This window comes from Gopherus evgoodei, chromosome 11 (genome assembly GCF_007399415.2).
Source record: "Gopherus evgoodei ecotype Sinaloan lineage chromosome 11, rGopEvg1_v1.p, whole genome shotgun sequence".
In the NCBI taxonomy this organism is placed as follows: Eukaryota; Metazoa; Chordata; order Testudines; family Testudinidae; genus Gopherus; species Gopherus evgoodei.
This window is the reverse complement of record NC_044332.1, coordinates 41,132,725-41,145,286: the sequence shown is the minus strand read 5'-3', so window position 1 is coordinate 41,145,286 and position 12,562 is coordinate 41,132,725. Positions and strand designations below refer to the sequence as shown.

General features: G+C 42.9%; 1 protein-coding gene across 4 annotated transcripts in view; it reads right to left on the bottom strand.

The window, feature by feature from the left end:
- The window catches only part of TLK1 (tousled like kinase 1), a 148,022-nt gene extending 140,111 nt beyond the window's left edge, over positions 1 to 7,911 (bottom strand). The window contains exon 1 of one of the 4 annotated variants that reach the window (XM_030580053.1): positions 7,890 to 7,911. Coding sequence is in view for 1 of the 4 variants with exons in the window: in XM_030580050.1 (XP_030435910.1) it covers positions 6,106 to 6,250 (145 nt within the window). In the remaining 3 variants the exon portion in view is untranslated. Of the gene's footprint in view, positions 1 to 6,105; positions 6,328 to 6,446; positions 6,468 to 7,889 lie in introns of those variants that run through there. The other 3 variants (XM_030580054.1, XM_030580050.1, XM_030580051.1) reach the window with 3 other exon arrangements.
- Positions 7,912 to 12,562: the final 4,651 nt, after the last annotated feature.

Below are 12,562 nucleotides of genomic sequence, written 5' to 3'. Positions count from 1 at the left end.
GTTTCTGAAACTGAAAGCTGGCCTCTCTGGGAAGCTCAAACAAGGCCCAGGAAAATGAAACCCAGCAAGGAGGCCATGTAGCTTAATAGATAGGGGGTTGGAACAGACTCACTGGAACTGCTGAAAAATAGAAAATCTAGTGCAGAGGAGAGGGGATGGGGGGAATCAAGTAGGAGGCAAGAAGTTAAGCCAGCCTCAGCCAAAGGAGTGTAGGGAACAGGGTGTGTCGTGTAGTCTGTCCTGCCCAGAAGCAGAAGCCATTCGGCAGTGGACACAGACCAACAGTTGAGTGGATTGCAGAGTGACAATAGAGGAGCCCCTGATGCAATCATCGGAGCACCAGAAGCACACCACCACTAAAGCTGAAACCAAGGGTCTACTACTGTTTCTTTCTCTCGGAATCAGGTGGGCTACAGGCAGCAGCTTGGGCATTTAAGGCAAAGAACCTTTGGTATCCTTCTTTTGGGTTGCATTTACATATGTAGTCTGGAAGTTCTTTCCTTTCCTTTTGTAATTAACCTTTAAGATTTATACATAGAGTATTTGCATCCTCTCTCCAGCCAGTCATAGTGAACAATTCTCCTGTCCCTACTAGAAGCATGTGAATGTTTACTGGAAAGTCACCAAAAGCTAAATTTGTTGACCAAAGTGCTTGGAGTGTCTATATCATATGCCTCTGAGGCCTGATTTATACTTAAAACTTTAAAACAGCAAAGCTATGTTGGTGGGGGGGAGGGGGATTTTTCACTCACAGTTTTTGCTGATATAAGCCTTAATGTAGACACTTCTAAACAACAAAAATAAAGAGAAACCTAAAAAAGAATGTGTTTAGGGGATTGATACAAGTTACACTAGCAAGCCCTTTCTAGTGTAAAGAAGGCTCAGAAAATTACCAAATATCTACAAGGATTTGGGATAACACAATACTCACAGTGACTTCTTCAATGGGGTTAGTTACAGTATTACTTTGGGCAGATTATTGTGTCAAGCAGCCATCAATGATTGATTGTTTACTTGAAAATGCCAGTAAAGTGCATGCTGGACTCTAATACCAAGCAAGGCCCACTAGTACACAGTATGATTGGGCTTTGTTGACCTTCAAAAAAGAATGTGAAATTTAACTTTAAATTTAACTTTTAACTCTGTGTCTAGTGGCATACAGAATGCATAGTATAGTTCTCAAGATTTTTCATTCTGAAAGATATTTGCAGATTATGTTACCTTTAAAATAAGTGGCCATCCCGAATTAAGTCAGTAGAAGAAAGAAAAATGTTCCCCTTCATTGGGAAAAAAAAAAAACCAAAAAAACCAAATGCAATGGAGTTTAAGGTACTGACATCACAAAGTTCTGTTATGACATTCTTATCCTGACGTGTTTCAGGAAGCAACAAGTTTTGCAGTAGCTAGCAACTGAAGGACAACTGAGCAGAGCCATGTCTACACACAAAGATTGTTCCAATTTAACTGTACAGGTATAAAGCATTACAACCCCTTAGTGTGGGTGCAATTATGTTAATATAAAAGAGTGTTTATAACCTCTAGTGTGGATGCAGCTGTAATGTTATATCAAATTAATCATTTTGGTAACCAAAAAAAAAAAAATAAATCAACCCCCCTACCTGAAACAGTTAAACCAGTATAAAAACTGTATATAGAAAAGGCCTAAGCTTTCAATTAGTGATACTGAGCAGCAAAGACAAGTTAGAAGCAAATTTATTTCAAGTGTATATTACCACTCTTAAGTGAATCCACTTAATGCCTGCATTTTATGCACAGAATATTAACACTATTTTCCAAAGTCATCTAGGATGTTCCTCTTAACTTGTTTATTTACAGTACTGAGCACTTAATACTAAAGTGGTGAAAGTTTAGGTCAGATAAATGCACATGATTTTTAATGATGCACAAAGTGCTGTACTAATAAAATTATCTGATAACATAATGCCTTATATTCTATAGATATAGGCCAAGATAGTCAATTCAACTACTACTAAAATTTAGCACATAATATTTAAATTACTATATAAGAAAAACAGTATCAAATTTTAGAGTACAGTGTTCTGTACTGCCAAGTTTTTATGCTCTACATGCAAAGAAAGAAAAATAGTAGCCTAGAATCAACATGAGGCAGAGTTAACATAACTTGGCTACCTTCACTATGAATTTCCATACTTCCAAAGGTTTGGGGTTTTGTAAATTTAATCTTAATTCTCAATTTCCTGGGTTTTTCTGAAGTTGGTGTGTACTAGTAAAACTAACATTCTTGAAAGATAACATTTACTCAAACCAATGATGTGTACTACCTGCAGCCTTATCTTCATCTCAATGAAATTTCCCATGGGTTACTGGTTGGTTGGTTGGTTGTTTTTTTATTTTTGTACAAATTATATTAAGGGACACCGAATAATAGCCCTAATCCTGGAAATCCTAGAAGATCCACAAAAGTGGAGGCCAAATCCAACAGTCCAGAAAGAAACTGTGGAGGAAAGGGGAAGATGTCTCCTAGGTCTGTTGGCTACATAATATTGAATACTTTCAAAAGTCTTCATCTATATCCTGTGGAGGGGGATCTATTTGGCAAAAACCTACATGCAAATTTAGGTAAGTACTCAAGATACTGGCTCATTTCCTACAGAAAGAACACAAGAATGTAGCTCCCCTCGTTTGACTTCCTAGAGTTTGAAGTGTCAATGCTTTCCTCCAAAAGTGCACAGAAAAGGAGGAAGTGTAGCTGGCTAGAAGTTGGAAGCCAGCAGAAGCAGGGAGCTATGGTCAGGTAAGAGTTTCTGTAATGCGCCCTGTACTCCACCCCTATAAAGGGCAAAGATACAAGTGATTTTAGTGACCTTTCCCATTACTCATTTTGTGCACATCACAAATCCACATAATATGGCATGACTGTCAGCTTGTTAACAGGAAACCTACAAGAAGAAGCTCAGCACACTGATAAAGATATATAGGGAAGCCTAAGCCAGTACTAACACTAAACCTTTTCTTCCATAAGTGCTATATTCATTCACATTTTAAAACAAAATAAACACCAAGTATCACCATGAAATCTGAATTACCTCCCAGATTTCTCGCATTGCCTTATCTCACCTGACTTCTTCCATAAAATGATTCAAAACTCAAAACATCTCCCACTACATGTCAAGAAACAAGAAGAGACAGTGGACTTGCTAAGGATTTACCAGTAACTTTTTTGCAATTGTTGAGTTCTACACTTCACACAAGTAATGCTAACAGGTAAAAAAAATCCCTGAAAGTTGCCCAAGTATTTATGTATTTAAAATTTAATTTAGACAAGGAACCACTCTGAACAGGCTTCCTTCATGTTCCTTCATGTTCATACCTATGAACACCACACATGCATAGCATGCACAAGGCAAACCTGCATTCGGGAACACTGACCAGATTGGGTACTCTTCAGAGCAGGGACTGAGTTTTCATATTTGTACAGCCAGACCTAGCATAGTATGGGTGCTACAGGAATACAAATAATAATAAGTATTAATATTTGCCGAGAAACTTCTAGGGAAAAAATTGCCAAAGTCTGTCACTATTTTTACAGGAACTCCTCAAATGTCTAAGTATTTGCAAAGTTATATCAATTTAATACATATAAAACTTACATTTCTACCTAACTAGTAATCATGTGCATTAAATTTTGGGCCAATTCTGCTCTGTTATACTGGTGATTTTCAGATATACAACACATTTATACCACTGTAATTTAGAGTGGAATCTGGCCTTGTGATTTTTACTGAAGTTTTCACTACCAACAGCAAAATTGGTAAGTATTTAAGTAACAGATGTTGTGTGATACACAAAAAAACAGCAAAACATAAGGTATTCAAATACATTCCATCACCCTCAGCCTCTGCATAACTTGTAGGCTATAACTTGCACAATCAAGTGTCTCCTTCCTACACAGTAAAGGACACAGAATAGGGTGTTCCAACCAAAAGAAAAAAAAGATACTTTAAAAGAATGCTAGTCATTGCTACAGCATTAAAAAATAAACGACATTTCCAAATTTCCAAGCACTAACCAATGGGAGAACAAACAGCTATGAATCTATTTTTCAAACCATTACTCATTTACAGAGCTTATTGATGTGCATAAATGGAAAATAGTGCAAGTCCATTGTTAAATAGCTGATTTTTATTTTATGGGACATATTACCTTGATGTGAGGTTCTTTTGACATGCAAGTTTCCTTTGCATTAATGTAAGGTGTAGTGTTAATTCCCAACAGATAGAGATTTATTTAAATAAATAAAAAAGACTATCTCACATTCTTTTCAAATAAAAATAATTCAGTAACTCTACAGTAGGGAAGAGGCAAAAGCAGAATCTGCTGTCTTCACACAGGGAATAATGATATTAATATAGTATGTAAATACACTATGCTATCCTGGAGCACAAAGCATGTCTTGTGGTTACTCTAACCTTTGAACTGCACAACCTAAAGTATTGTAGCCAGAAAAAATAGTAATATTGTTAACCAATTTTAAATAAGAAACATAAATGTAAAAAATTTTTATTTATATATTTATGTATATGTGTATATATATATAAACACAAACCACTGTTTTCTCTTATTAAAGATTCAGCTTGAGGGGGCAAGAGTATAAAATGCTTGCCACTTTACTTGGCATCTTTAACATATGCCATACATCCAACCTTTCCATATATTTTCTGGAGCGTATTCAGGCCAATCTCATATCTAAGAGCATGTGCAAAAGTCACAAGGAATGGTGCAAGTCTAACAACTACTTGCATGGAGATTGAGAACACACTCGTTCTTATACATGTTCAAGAGGCTCAACACTTTGTCAAATCTTGAAACTGTTCACTGACAAAAATTGGAGCACTTCAACTTGTAGTACTGCACAAGTGTCCTCTAAATAAAAAGATCCAATTTCTCTCCAAGACCTTATTAGCCTATTTTAAGTTTGAAAGTTTTCAGCATGGCTACCAGTGTTCTCTACACAAGACAACAGAAGCACTCAATATTCTGAGGCCATCAATACTGCATAAAACTTTCAAGTCAAATTATACAACTGCTTAATATGCACATTTTTTACTTTACAAATATATGCATTTGGGTATAAAAGTTCTCTAGCAGTAACTGGTATACAGCAAGCAGTCATTTTAGTTAAAAGCACCAAGCATTTCACTAGCTGTATAATTGCTACATCTTGTGGCAATGTATTTCAAGTGCAAGGAAGAGAAAAACGGACAATAACCGAAACAGAATAAAAAGAGACTTGTTTGCACATAACCTTCATACAGATATTCCCTGCAAACACCCACAACACCCTGCTCTCACTGTCGGTATAATACAAGAGGGGAGGAGCAGGGGAGGGAGGAGAAAAATATCATCATCTAAGATGTGATGGAGGAAAGGAGAAAGTTGCAGTCATTCTGTGGTCGTTTTAAGGTGTCGTGTCACTTTTGTCTTCCAAATTAGCTGCTCAGAAAAGTGTCTCCCCGGTGGAAACAAATTCCTTGATTTCGGTCTCTTTTTCTACTCCACCTCCATGATGCCAAAAGGACCCGACCCTTTCCATTAAGCAACAGCAGCCACATTCACCCAATACATCCAACAAATCACTTTTACTTTGTAATGAGGTGAAGAATAAAATGTGGAAAGGAAAAGAACAGAGGATGCAAGTATCTCCCATAAAAATCACAGAGAAGGGATGAAAAATTAACACGTACACTTAGCCCCTTCTATAAGAACTGTCAAGGAAATGAATAAACATTAATCAATCCCCCTCCGTAGCCCTGGAAAAGGTGGGGGAAGGACAATATCAAAACGCTTTTGCTGCTAACAAACAGGGATGGGGAGGGAGGGAACTGATGGATTTAGGGACCAGGGGGTGTCTCCCGATTGTCCCTCAGGAGAAGGGAGGGTCTCTCACGCGAGGATCTGGGGGTCCCCCCTGTGCGGAGGGGAAAATACTCCTGCAATGAGGACAAGTCTCTCGCCTGCCCTCACCCCCATTCACTGCGCACCCGGCCCTACGAGCCTGGGACTGGCCTCCGGCGGCGGCCGGGCCCCCCTCGCAGCGCCGTGGGCACGGAGCGCGCTATTTACCTTCCTTGGGCGGCTTGCCGGGCGGCGCGCTGTGCAGCAGGGAGGCCGCCGCCGCGGAGCAGCCCTGCAGGCTCGGTGGGGACGTGGAGAGCCGGGACCAAGATGGCGGCCCCTCCAAACTTCCACTGCTACTTTGGACACTCATCAAGCTACTTTCCTGGAGCCCGGCAGCCGCCGGGGGCGGCAGGGGAGGCGGCGCGGCGGGGGGACACCCAGCGCCGCGCTCATGGCCGGGGGCCCGGCCCGACACCGGGGAGAGGAGGCCGCCGCGGGGAGAGGGCTCCGGAGGGAGGCGGGGCGCGAAGGAGACAGGGCTCAGGGCCGGCGCAACCTGCCCGCACCTCTGCACTGCGTCGCCGCCGAGCAGCCGCCTGTGTCTGAGGCTCAGGCTAACCTCCGCCGCCTGGGGGGAGGGAGCGGGCGGGCAGACGGGGAGGGGTCATGCGCAAACACCACCACCAGCAGCGAGCGCCGCGCACCTCCAGCGCGCCGGGCAGGGCAGGGCAGGGGAACCCGCACGTACACCTGCCCCCGCCGGCCGGCCGGCTCGGCCCGATCGCACCCCGCCGGTAGGAGCACTGACACACCCCAGCCCCGCACAGCGTCCTGGCACCCCCACTCACAACAGCCTCTCGCCACCCTGCCTGCTGCCCTGACCCCCCGCACACGCCCTGACACTCCCCAATACACACTACGGCCCCTCCCTACCCTCCACCCACCTACCCAATACATTACAGCCTCTCTCACCATAACACCTGCTGTAGTGACCCCACACACAATACACTACAGCCCCTCACCTCGCCCTGCCTGCTGTACTGACCCCACACACAATACACTACAGCCCCTCACCTCGCCCTGCCTGCTGTACTGACCCCACACACAATACACTACAACCCCTCACACTGCCCTGCCTGCTGCACTGACCCCCCCATGCACACTACAGCCCCTCATACCATCTGCCTGCTGAGCTGACCTCCCCCCCCCGCACACTACAGCCCCTCACACCACTCTGCTTGGTGAACTGACCCCACACACCTATACTACAGCCCCTCACACCACCCTGCCTGTTGCACTGACTCCCACACCACAGCCCTTCCTACCACCCTGCCTGTTGCACTGACTCCCACACCACAGCCCTTCCTACCACCCTGCCTGCAGCACTGACCCCCCACACACATTACAGCGCCCCATCCCTCACACAGCCCTGCCTGCTGCAGATGTCCCATACACGCACACTACAACTCTTCACATAGCCCTGCCTGCTGCACTGACCCACACATAGTCTAACCCCTCATACCGCCCTTACTGCTGCTGTACAGCCCACACCTTACACAACCCTGCCTGCTGTACTAACCCTCACACAGCTCACCCTGCGCTGCCCGTTGCACTGACCCACTCACACACACACACCCCACTTTAAAGTGCTCCGACTGCTGCATTTACCCCTAACTACACACACCCCCACACACACCTCACACAGGCATGCCTGCTACACTGACCACCCCCATGCACCTAATAGCCCTGCCTGCAGCAGCTGCCCTCAACTTACACACCCCTGTTTTCTGCACTGACCCCCCGCCCCTTCCATACACACCCTACCATCTTTGCCCCATAAAGCCACATAATACAGCTGTGTCTGCTGCCTGGACCTTATCACCCCTCTACCTAACAGCTGTGTCTGCTGCACTGATCCTGCACAGTGCAGTTGTGCCTGCTGAATTGACATCCTCACATACACACACACCTCATCTCTACCTTGTCATATACCCCTAACACAGCCTTACCTGCTGCACTGACTCTCTCGTACACAGACCTCACCATCATAACCTATCCACATCTGTGCATGGCATTGTGGGATGGAATTCCACTACATTTTCCTCCTCATCTCTTCTCAAACCCATCTCTGCGTCATGCCTATGAGAAATCAGACAGTTAATGATGGCTTGAGGGGCAGATACAGATAGTTGATACTTTATCTAATTATAATAATAAAGATAATCCAAATGTATTCACAAATTGCATATACAGTGGAGTCACATCTTACGTGGGGGTTAGGTTCTAAAGTCAGCGCGTAAGGCGAAAATCACGTATAGTCAAAATTACCCTTGAAAATCCCTTAAATTGCACATAAAGTACAGTATACTGTACATGGTTTTGTGTTTACAACCCTGTACAGTAATACGTATGAATGTATAATGTATACAGTAATGTACAGTATAAGAGTACATATGCAAAATATAATTTTACAGTACCGTATTTTTAATTACGGGGGTAATCAGGGCTTGATGCGATCCAGGAAACGGAGGTGATGGAGAGCTTGGGTGATGGATAGCAAGTAGTAGATGAAGTGGTTGGCCCTGGGGTTCAGCTCAAGAAGTTGCTTGCGTGGGCTCATCTGCTGCTGGCCATTTTTCCTTGAAAAACATGGTGATCAGCAACTGTCGCTGTTGTCTTTTGAGCTGCTCAAACAATTCTTGATACGGTCTCTAATCGTCCGTAATACTATGTGTGATTTTGAGGCTTCATTCCATAGAGAGATCGTATTCAGAAATTAAGTCATTCAAGTGTTTCGCTGCTTGGAACACTTCAGTAAATTTATGAAGATTCCAATTTGCTGGCTCTTCCTGTTCGTCATCTTCATCTTCATCTTCTGTAGACGATTTTATCAGTTCCTCTAACTCTTCGTTAGTCAATGTTTCTCTATGGCTCTCAGTTAATTCTTCAATTTCTTCCCCACGGATGTCGACGAAGCCATCAACACCTACTTGCCTGGCCACCTGCACAATGCATTTCACTTCTTTGTCTATGGTCAGGAAACCCTTAAAATCATGCACACATTCTTTCCATAGGTTTTGCCAACATGCATTGACTGTTTTAGGCTTGATTGCATCCATTGCCTGTTTAATATAAGTGATGCAATCGGCAATGTTGAAGGACTTCTAAACACTCCATCACATTAAGATTAGGATCAGCATCCATAGTGCTATGTATCCATGAGAACGTAAGCCTCATGTATATGGCCTTGAAACAGCGAATCACGCCTTGGTCGAGAGGTTGGATGATGGAGGTGGTATTAGGGGGGAGAAAGATGACTTCAGCTGCAAACCGGAGTGCCACAGGGTGGCCAGGAGCATTGTTTACAATCAGCAACACTTTAAAGTCAAGTCCTTTCTCTTTGAGGTACTGCTTGACCTCTGGAATGAAACACTTGTGGAACAAATCCAGAAATAATGCTGCCATCACCCAAGCCTTTTTATTTGATTGCCAGAACACAGGCAGGAGATTTTTGTTCTTGCCTTTTAGGGCACAGGGAGTTACATCCCAGCTTTATTAAATGTCCAGCCACCTTGCCAGAAAACAACACAGTCACACTGTCTTTAGCTGCTTTGAAGCCAGGGGCTTGTCTTTCTGATTTTGAAAAGTAAGTGAAGTTGGGCATTTTTTTCCAGAAGAGCCCAGTCTCATCAGCATTAAAAACTTGTTCCGGAAAGTAGCACTTTTCTTCTATGATTTTCTTTAATTGTTCGGGATAGGCTTTTGCTGCCTCTTCATTGGCAGATGCAGCTTCACCAGTAGTCTGCACATTTTTGAGGTTGAAGCGGTTCCTAAAACTGTTAAGCCAGCCTTGGCTGGCTTTGAATTCCTTCTCATCAGAAGGCTGTCCCTCTTCCACAGGAGGTTTGAACAGCGCGTAGAGGGTAAGAGCCTTTTCTCACAACATGTTGCCATTGATAGGCACATATTTACGATTCATGTCTTCCAGCCATAAGTTTAATGCCTTTTCAGTCTTCATTAAAGTCTTATCACGCATCTGTCTCATCACCTTAGCAATTATTGGAGCACTTGATGTCGCAGCTTGATGAATTTCTCTCTCTCGAATCTTGATGGCACAGATGCTAGATTTGTTGCGGCCATATTTACGCGCCACACTGGAGACCGACATACCGTCTCTCAATAAGTCCAACACAGCCAATTTTTCTTCCAGCGCTGGAACAAATCGCTGTTTCTTCAGTTGAGCACCAGATGAAGTAGTTGGCTTGCGTTTAGGGGCCACATTGTATGAAAAATACATATTTTAAACACTACAATCACACTCAGCACGACGACATGCTCACACTATAAGAGGCATGCAGGAATTGAAACCGACTGAGGGAACAGCAGATGCACGTCTCCCATCTCACACTCAATCTGGGGCATACGCTCATTGGGTGGAATCGCCCGCACTATTTACAGGTATCTTGTTGTTTTTCTTTTTTTTGCCGAGTGTGTATGGTTGAATTCGCATAAGTTAAATGCATGTATGTTGCAACTTGCCTGTATTTGTTTCCCTTTCCTCAGACCTTTTATTTATCACATGTATTCTTAGATTCTAAATGCTGCAGGGCAAGAACCATGTCTGATGTGTTTGTGTAGCACCTAGAACAAGGGAATCTCAATCCTGTTGGGGACCTCTGGGCGCTATAATAGTATAAATATTTAGCAACAATAATGGTCCGGTATAGTATGGCAGTACTGTATATCATTTGTAGATATGATTTTTATTTTTTTTAAATCTATGGCTAATATAGCATTATATATTTAAATATATTGAGTAGTATTAAGGCACAGCTACAAACATAAGACCTAATTCCTCATTCCCTGCATACCCAAAACTCCCATGGACTTCAGTGAGAGTTTTGGGTATATAGGGAATTCAGTGTTAGTAGTTTCTAATTTGTAAATGCAACTTAGTGCTGAGGACAGCTTTGATTATTAATAATGCCATGATTCTCAGGTCTACCATGCCAGACACAGACAACCATCTTCTCTATGAGGCAAGTTTGAAGACTGGGACTGTTCATCTTAGAAAAGAGATTATTAAAAAGGGATATGAAAGAGGTCTTTACAATTATGAATGGTATGGAGAGAGTGAATAGGGAAATGTCACTTTCCCCTTCATGTAACAAGAACGAGGTGTCACCCACTGAAATTAACTCCACACATAACAGCCAGAGGAGAAGGAGGTGATGTGATGCTGCCACCTCCTACCTTATAACTTTTAGCCCAGAGGTTAGAACACTCACCTGGGATGCAGGAGATAATCTAGACTCAATTCCCCTCTCATCTTGATGGGACAAAATATTTGAACAGGGATCTCCCACCCTTCAGGAGAGCACCGTAAACACTGGGCTATGAGATATTCTGATGTGAGTCTCATCCAGTCCTTCCCGCTGAAGCTGTTTCACTGTAGATAAAAAATTAATGACTCACTGGACCAGGGGTACTAGACTATTAGGGTATGTCTACAATGCAATTAAAAACTCGCAGCTGGTCCATGCCAGTCGACTCAGGCTCATGGGGCTTGGGCTAAGCGGTTGTTTAGCTGTAGTGTAGATGTGAAAGCTTAGGCTGCAGCCCAAGTTCTGGTACCCTCCTACCTCGCAGACTGTACTCATATATTTTCACAACCCTGAGGGCTAGAATCTCACCTTTTTTTTTTTTTTTTTTTTTTTACTGAAAGCTGAGTTTCTCATGCAACATCATATTTCAGCAGCTGTGGCTTTCAGAAAAATATTAAAAGACACAAGGCTCATGATAAATTGTGGGTGGACAATGGGACTAGTTGTGTGACTAACTGCCCATCACTGTAAGGAGTTCACAAATCTGGTTCTATTTTAAGCCAAAAATGTGCAAGAGGAGGTAGCCAGCACTGGATGAGGGGAATGGTTGGGGGGATGTTTTGTACCTAACACTCACTCAAGCAATGAAGAGGTTAACAACCTGCCCATGGCATAGGGAATAAGCAAGAGAGGAAGGGAGTTAAAGCTTGGTCTCACCACGCACATTACAGCAGTGGGGCTAACAGTGTATTCCGATAAAAGCACACAATTACAGAACTTTAACAAACATTCTTAACATAAACTGACTTTATTTAAACATTAAGGTATGGTAAACTCCACATTTATCCTCCACTCCTCTTGAGGAAGTATATTTCATGTCCATGGGCCATCTGCTGAGAGAGTTCTCTCCCTACTCCAACACCTTTCACCATCATTGCTGATAATTCTGTAGTTACCAAGGGTCAAGAGAGAGACTTCATATGTAGGCAGCAGAGATGTTGAGGAAAGTTTATGTAATAGAAAAGGGGATTTTTCAGATCTTGACTGGGACACCCTTAGTACTAATTAATTATAATTATTAAAATAACAGAAAAAAATGAGGACCTTAAAATATCACTGACTCTGGGCTGAGTGTGGCTATTAAACCTATACCTTAGAACAGGGAGAAAATTCTACGTTCATATGGGATTGGGGATGGGGAAGAAACTTTTCTGTGGCAAGATGACAAAATGAGTTTGGTTTTTGTTTTTGTTTTTTTAAAATGACTATTGGAAGGCTGCTCAGAGTTTTGGAATGTAATTAGCCCTGGCAGGGATGTGTTAATAAACATGACTGGAGGTGATAATGTCAAACGTATA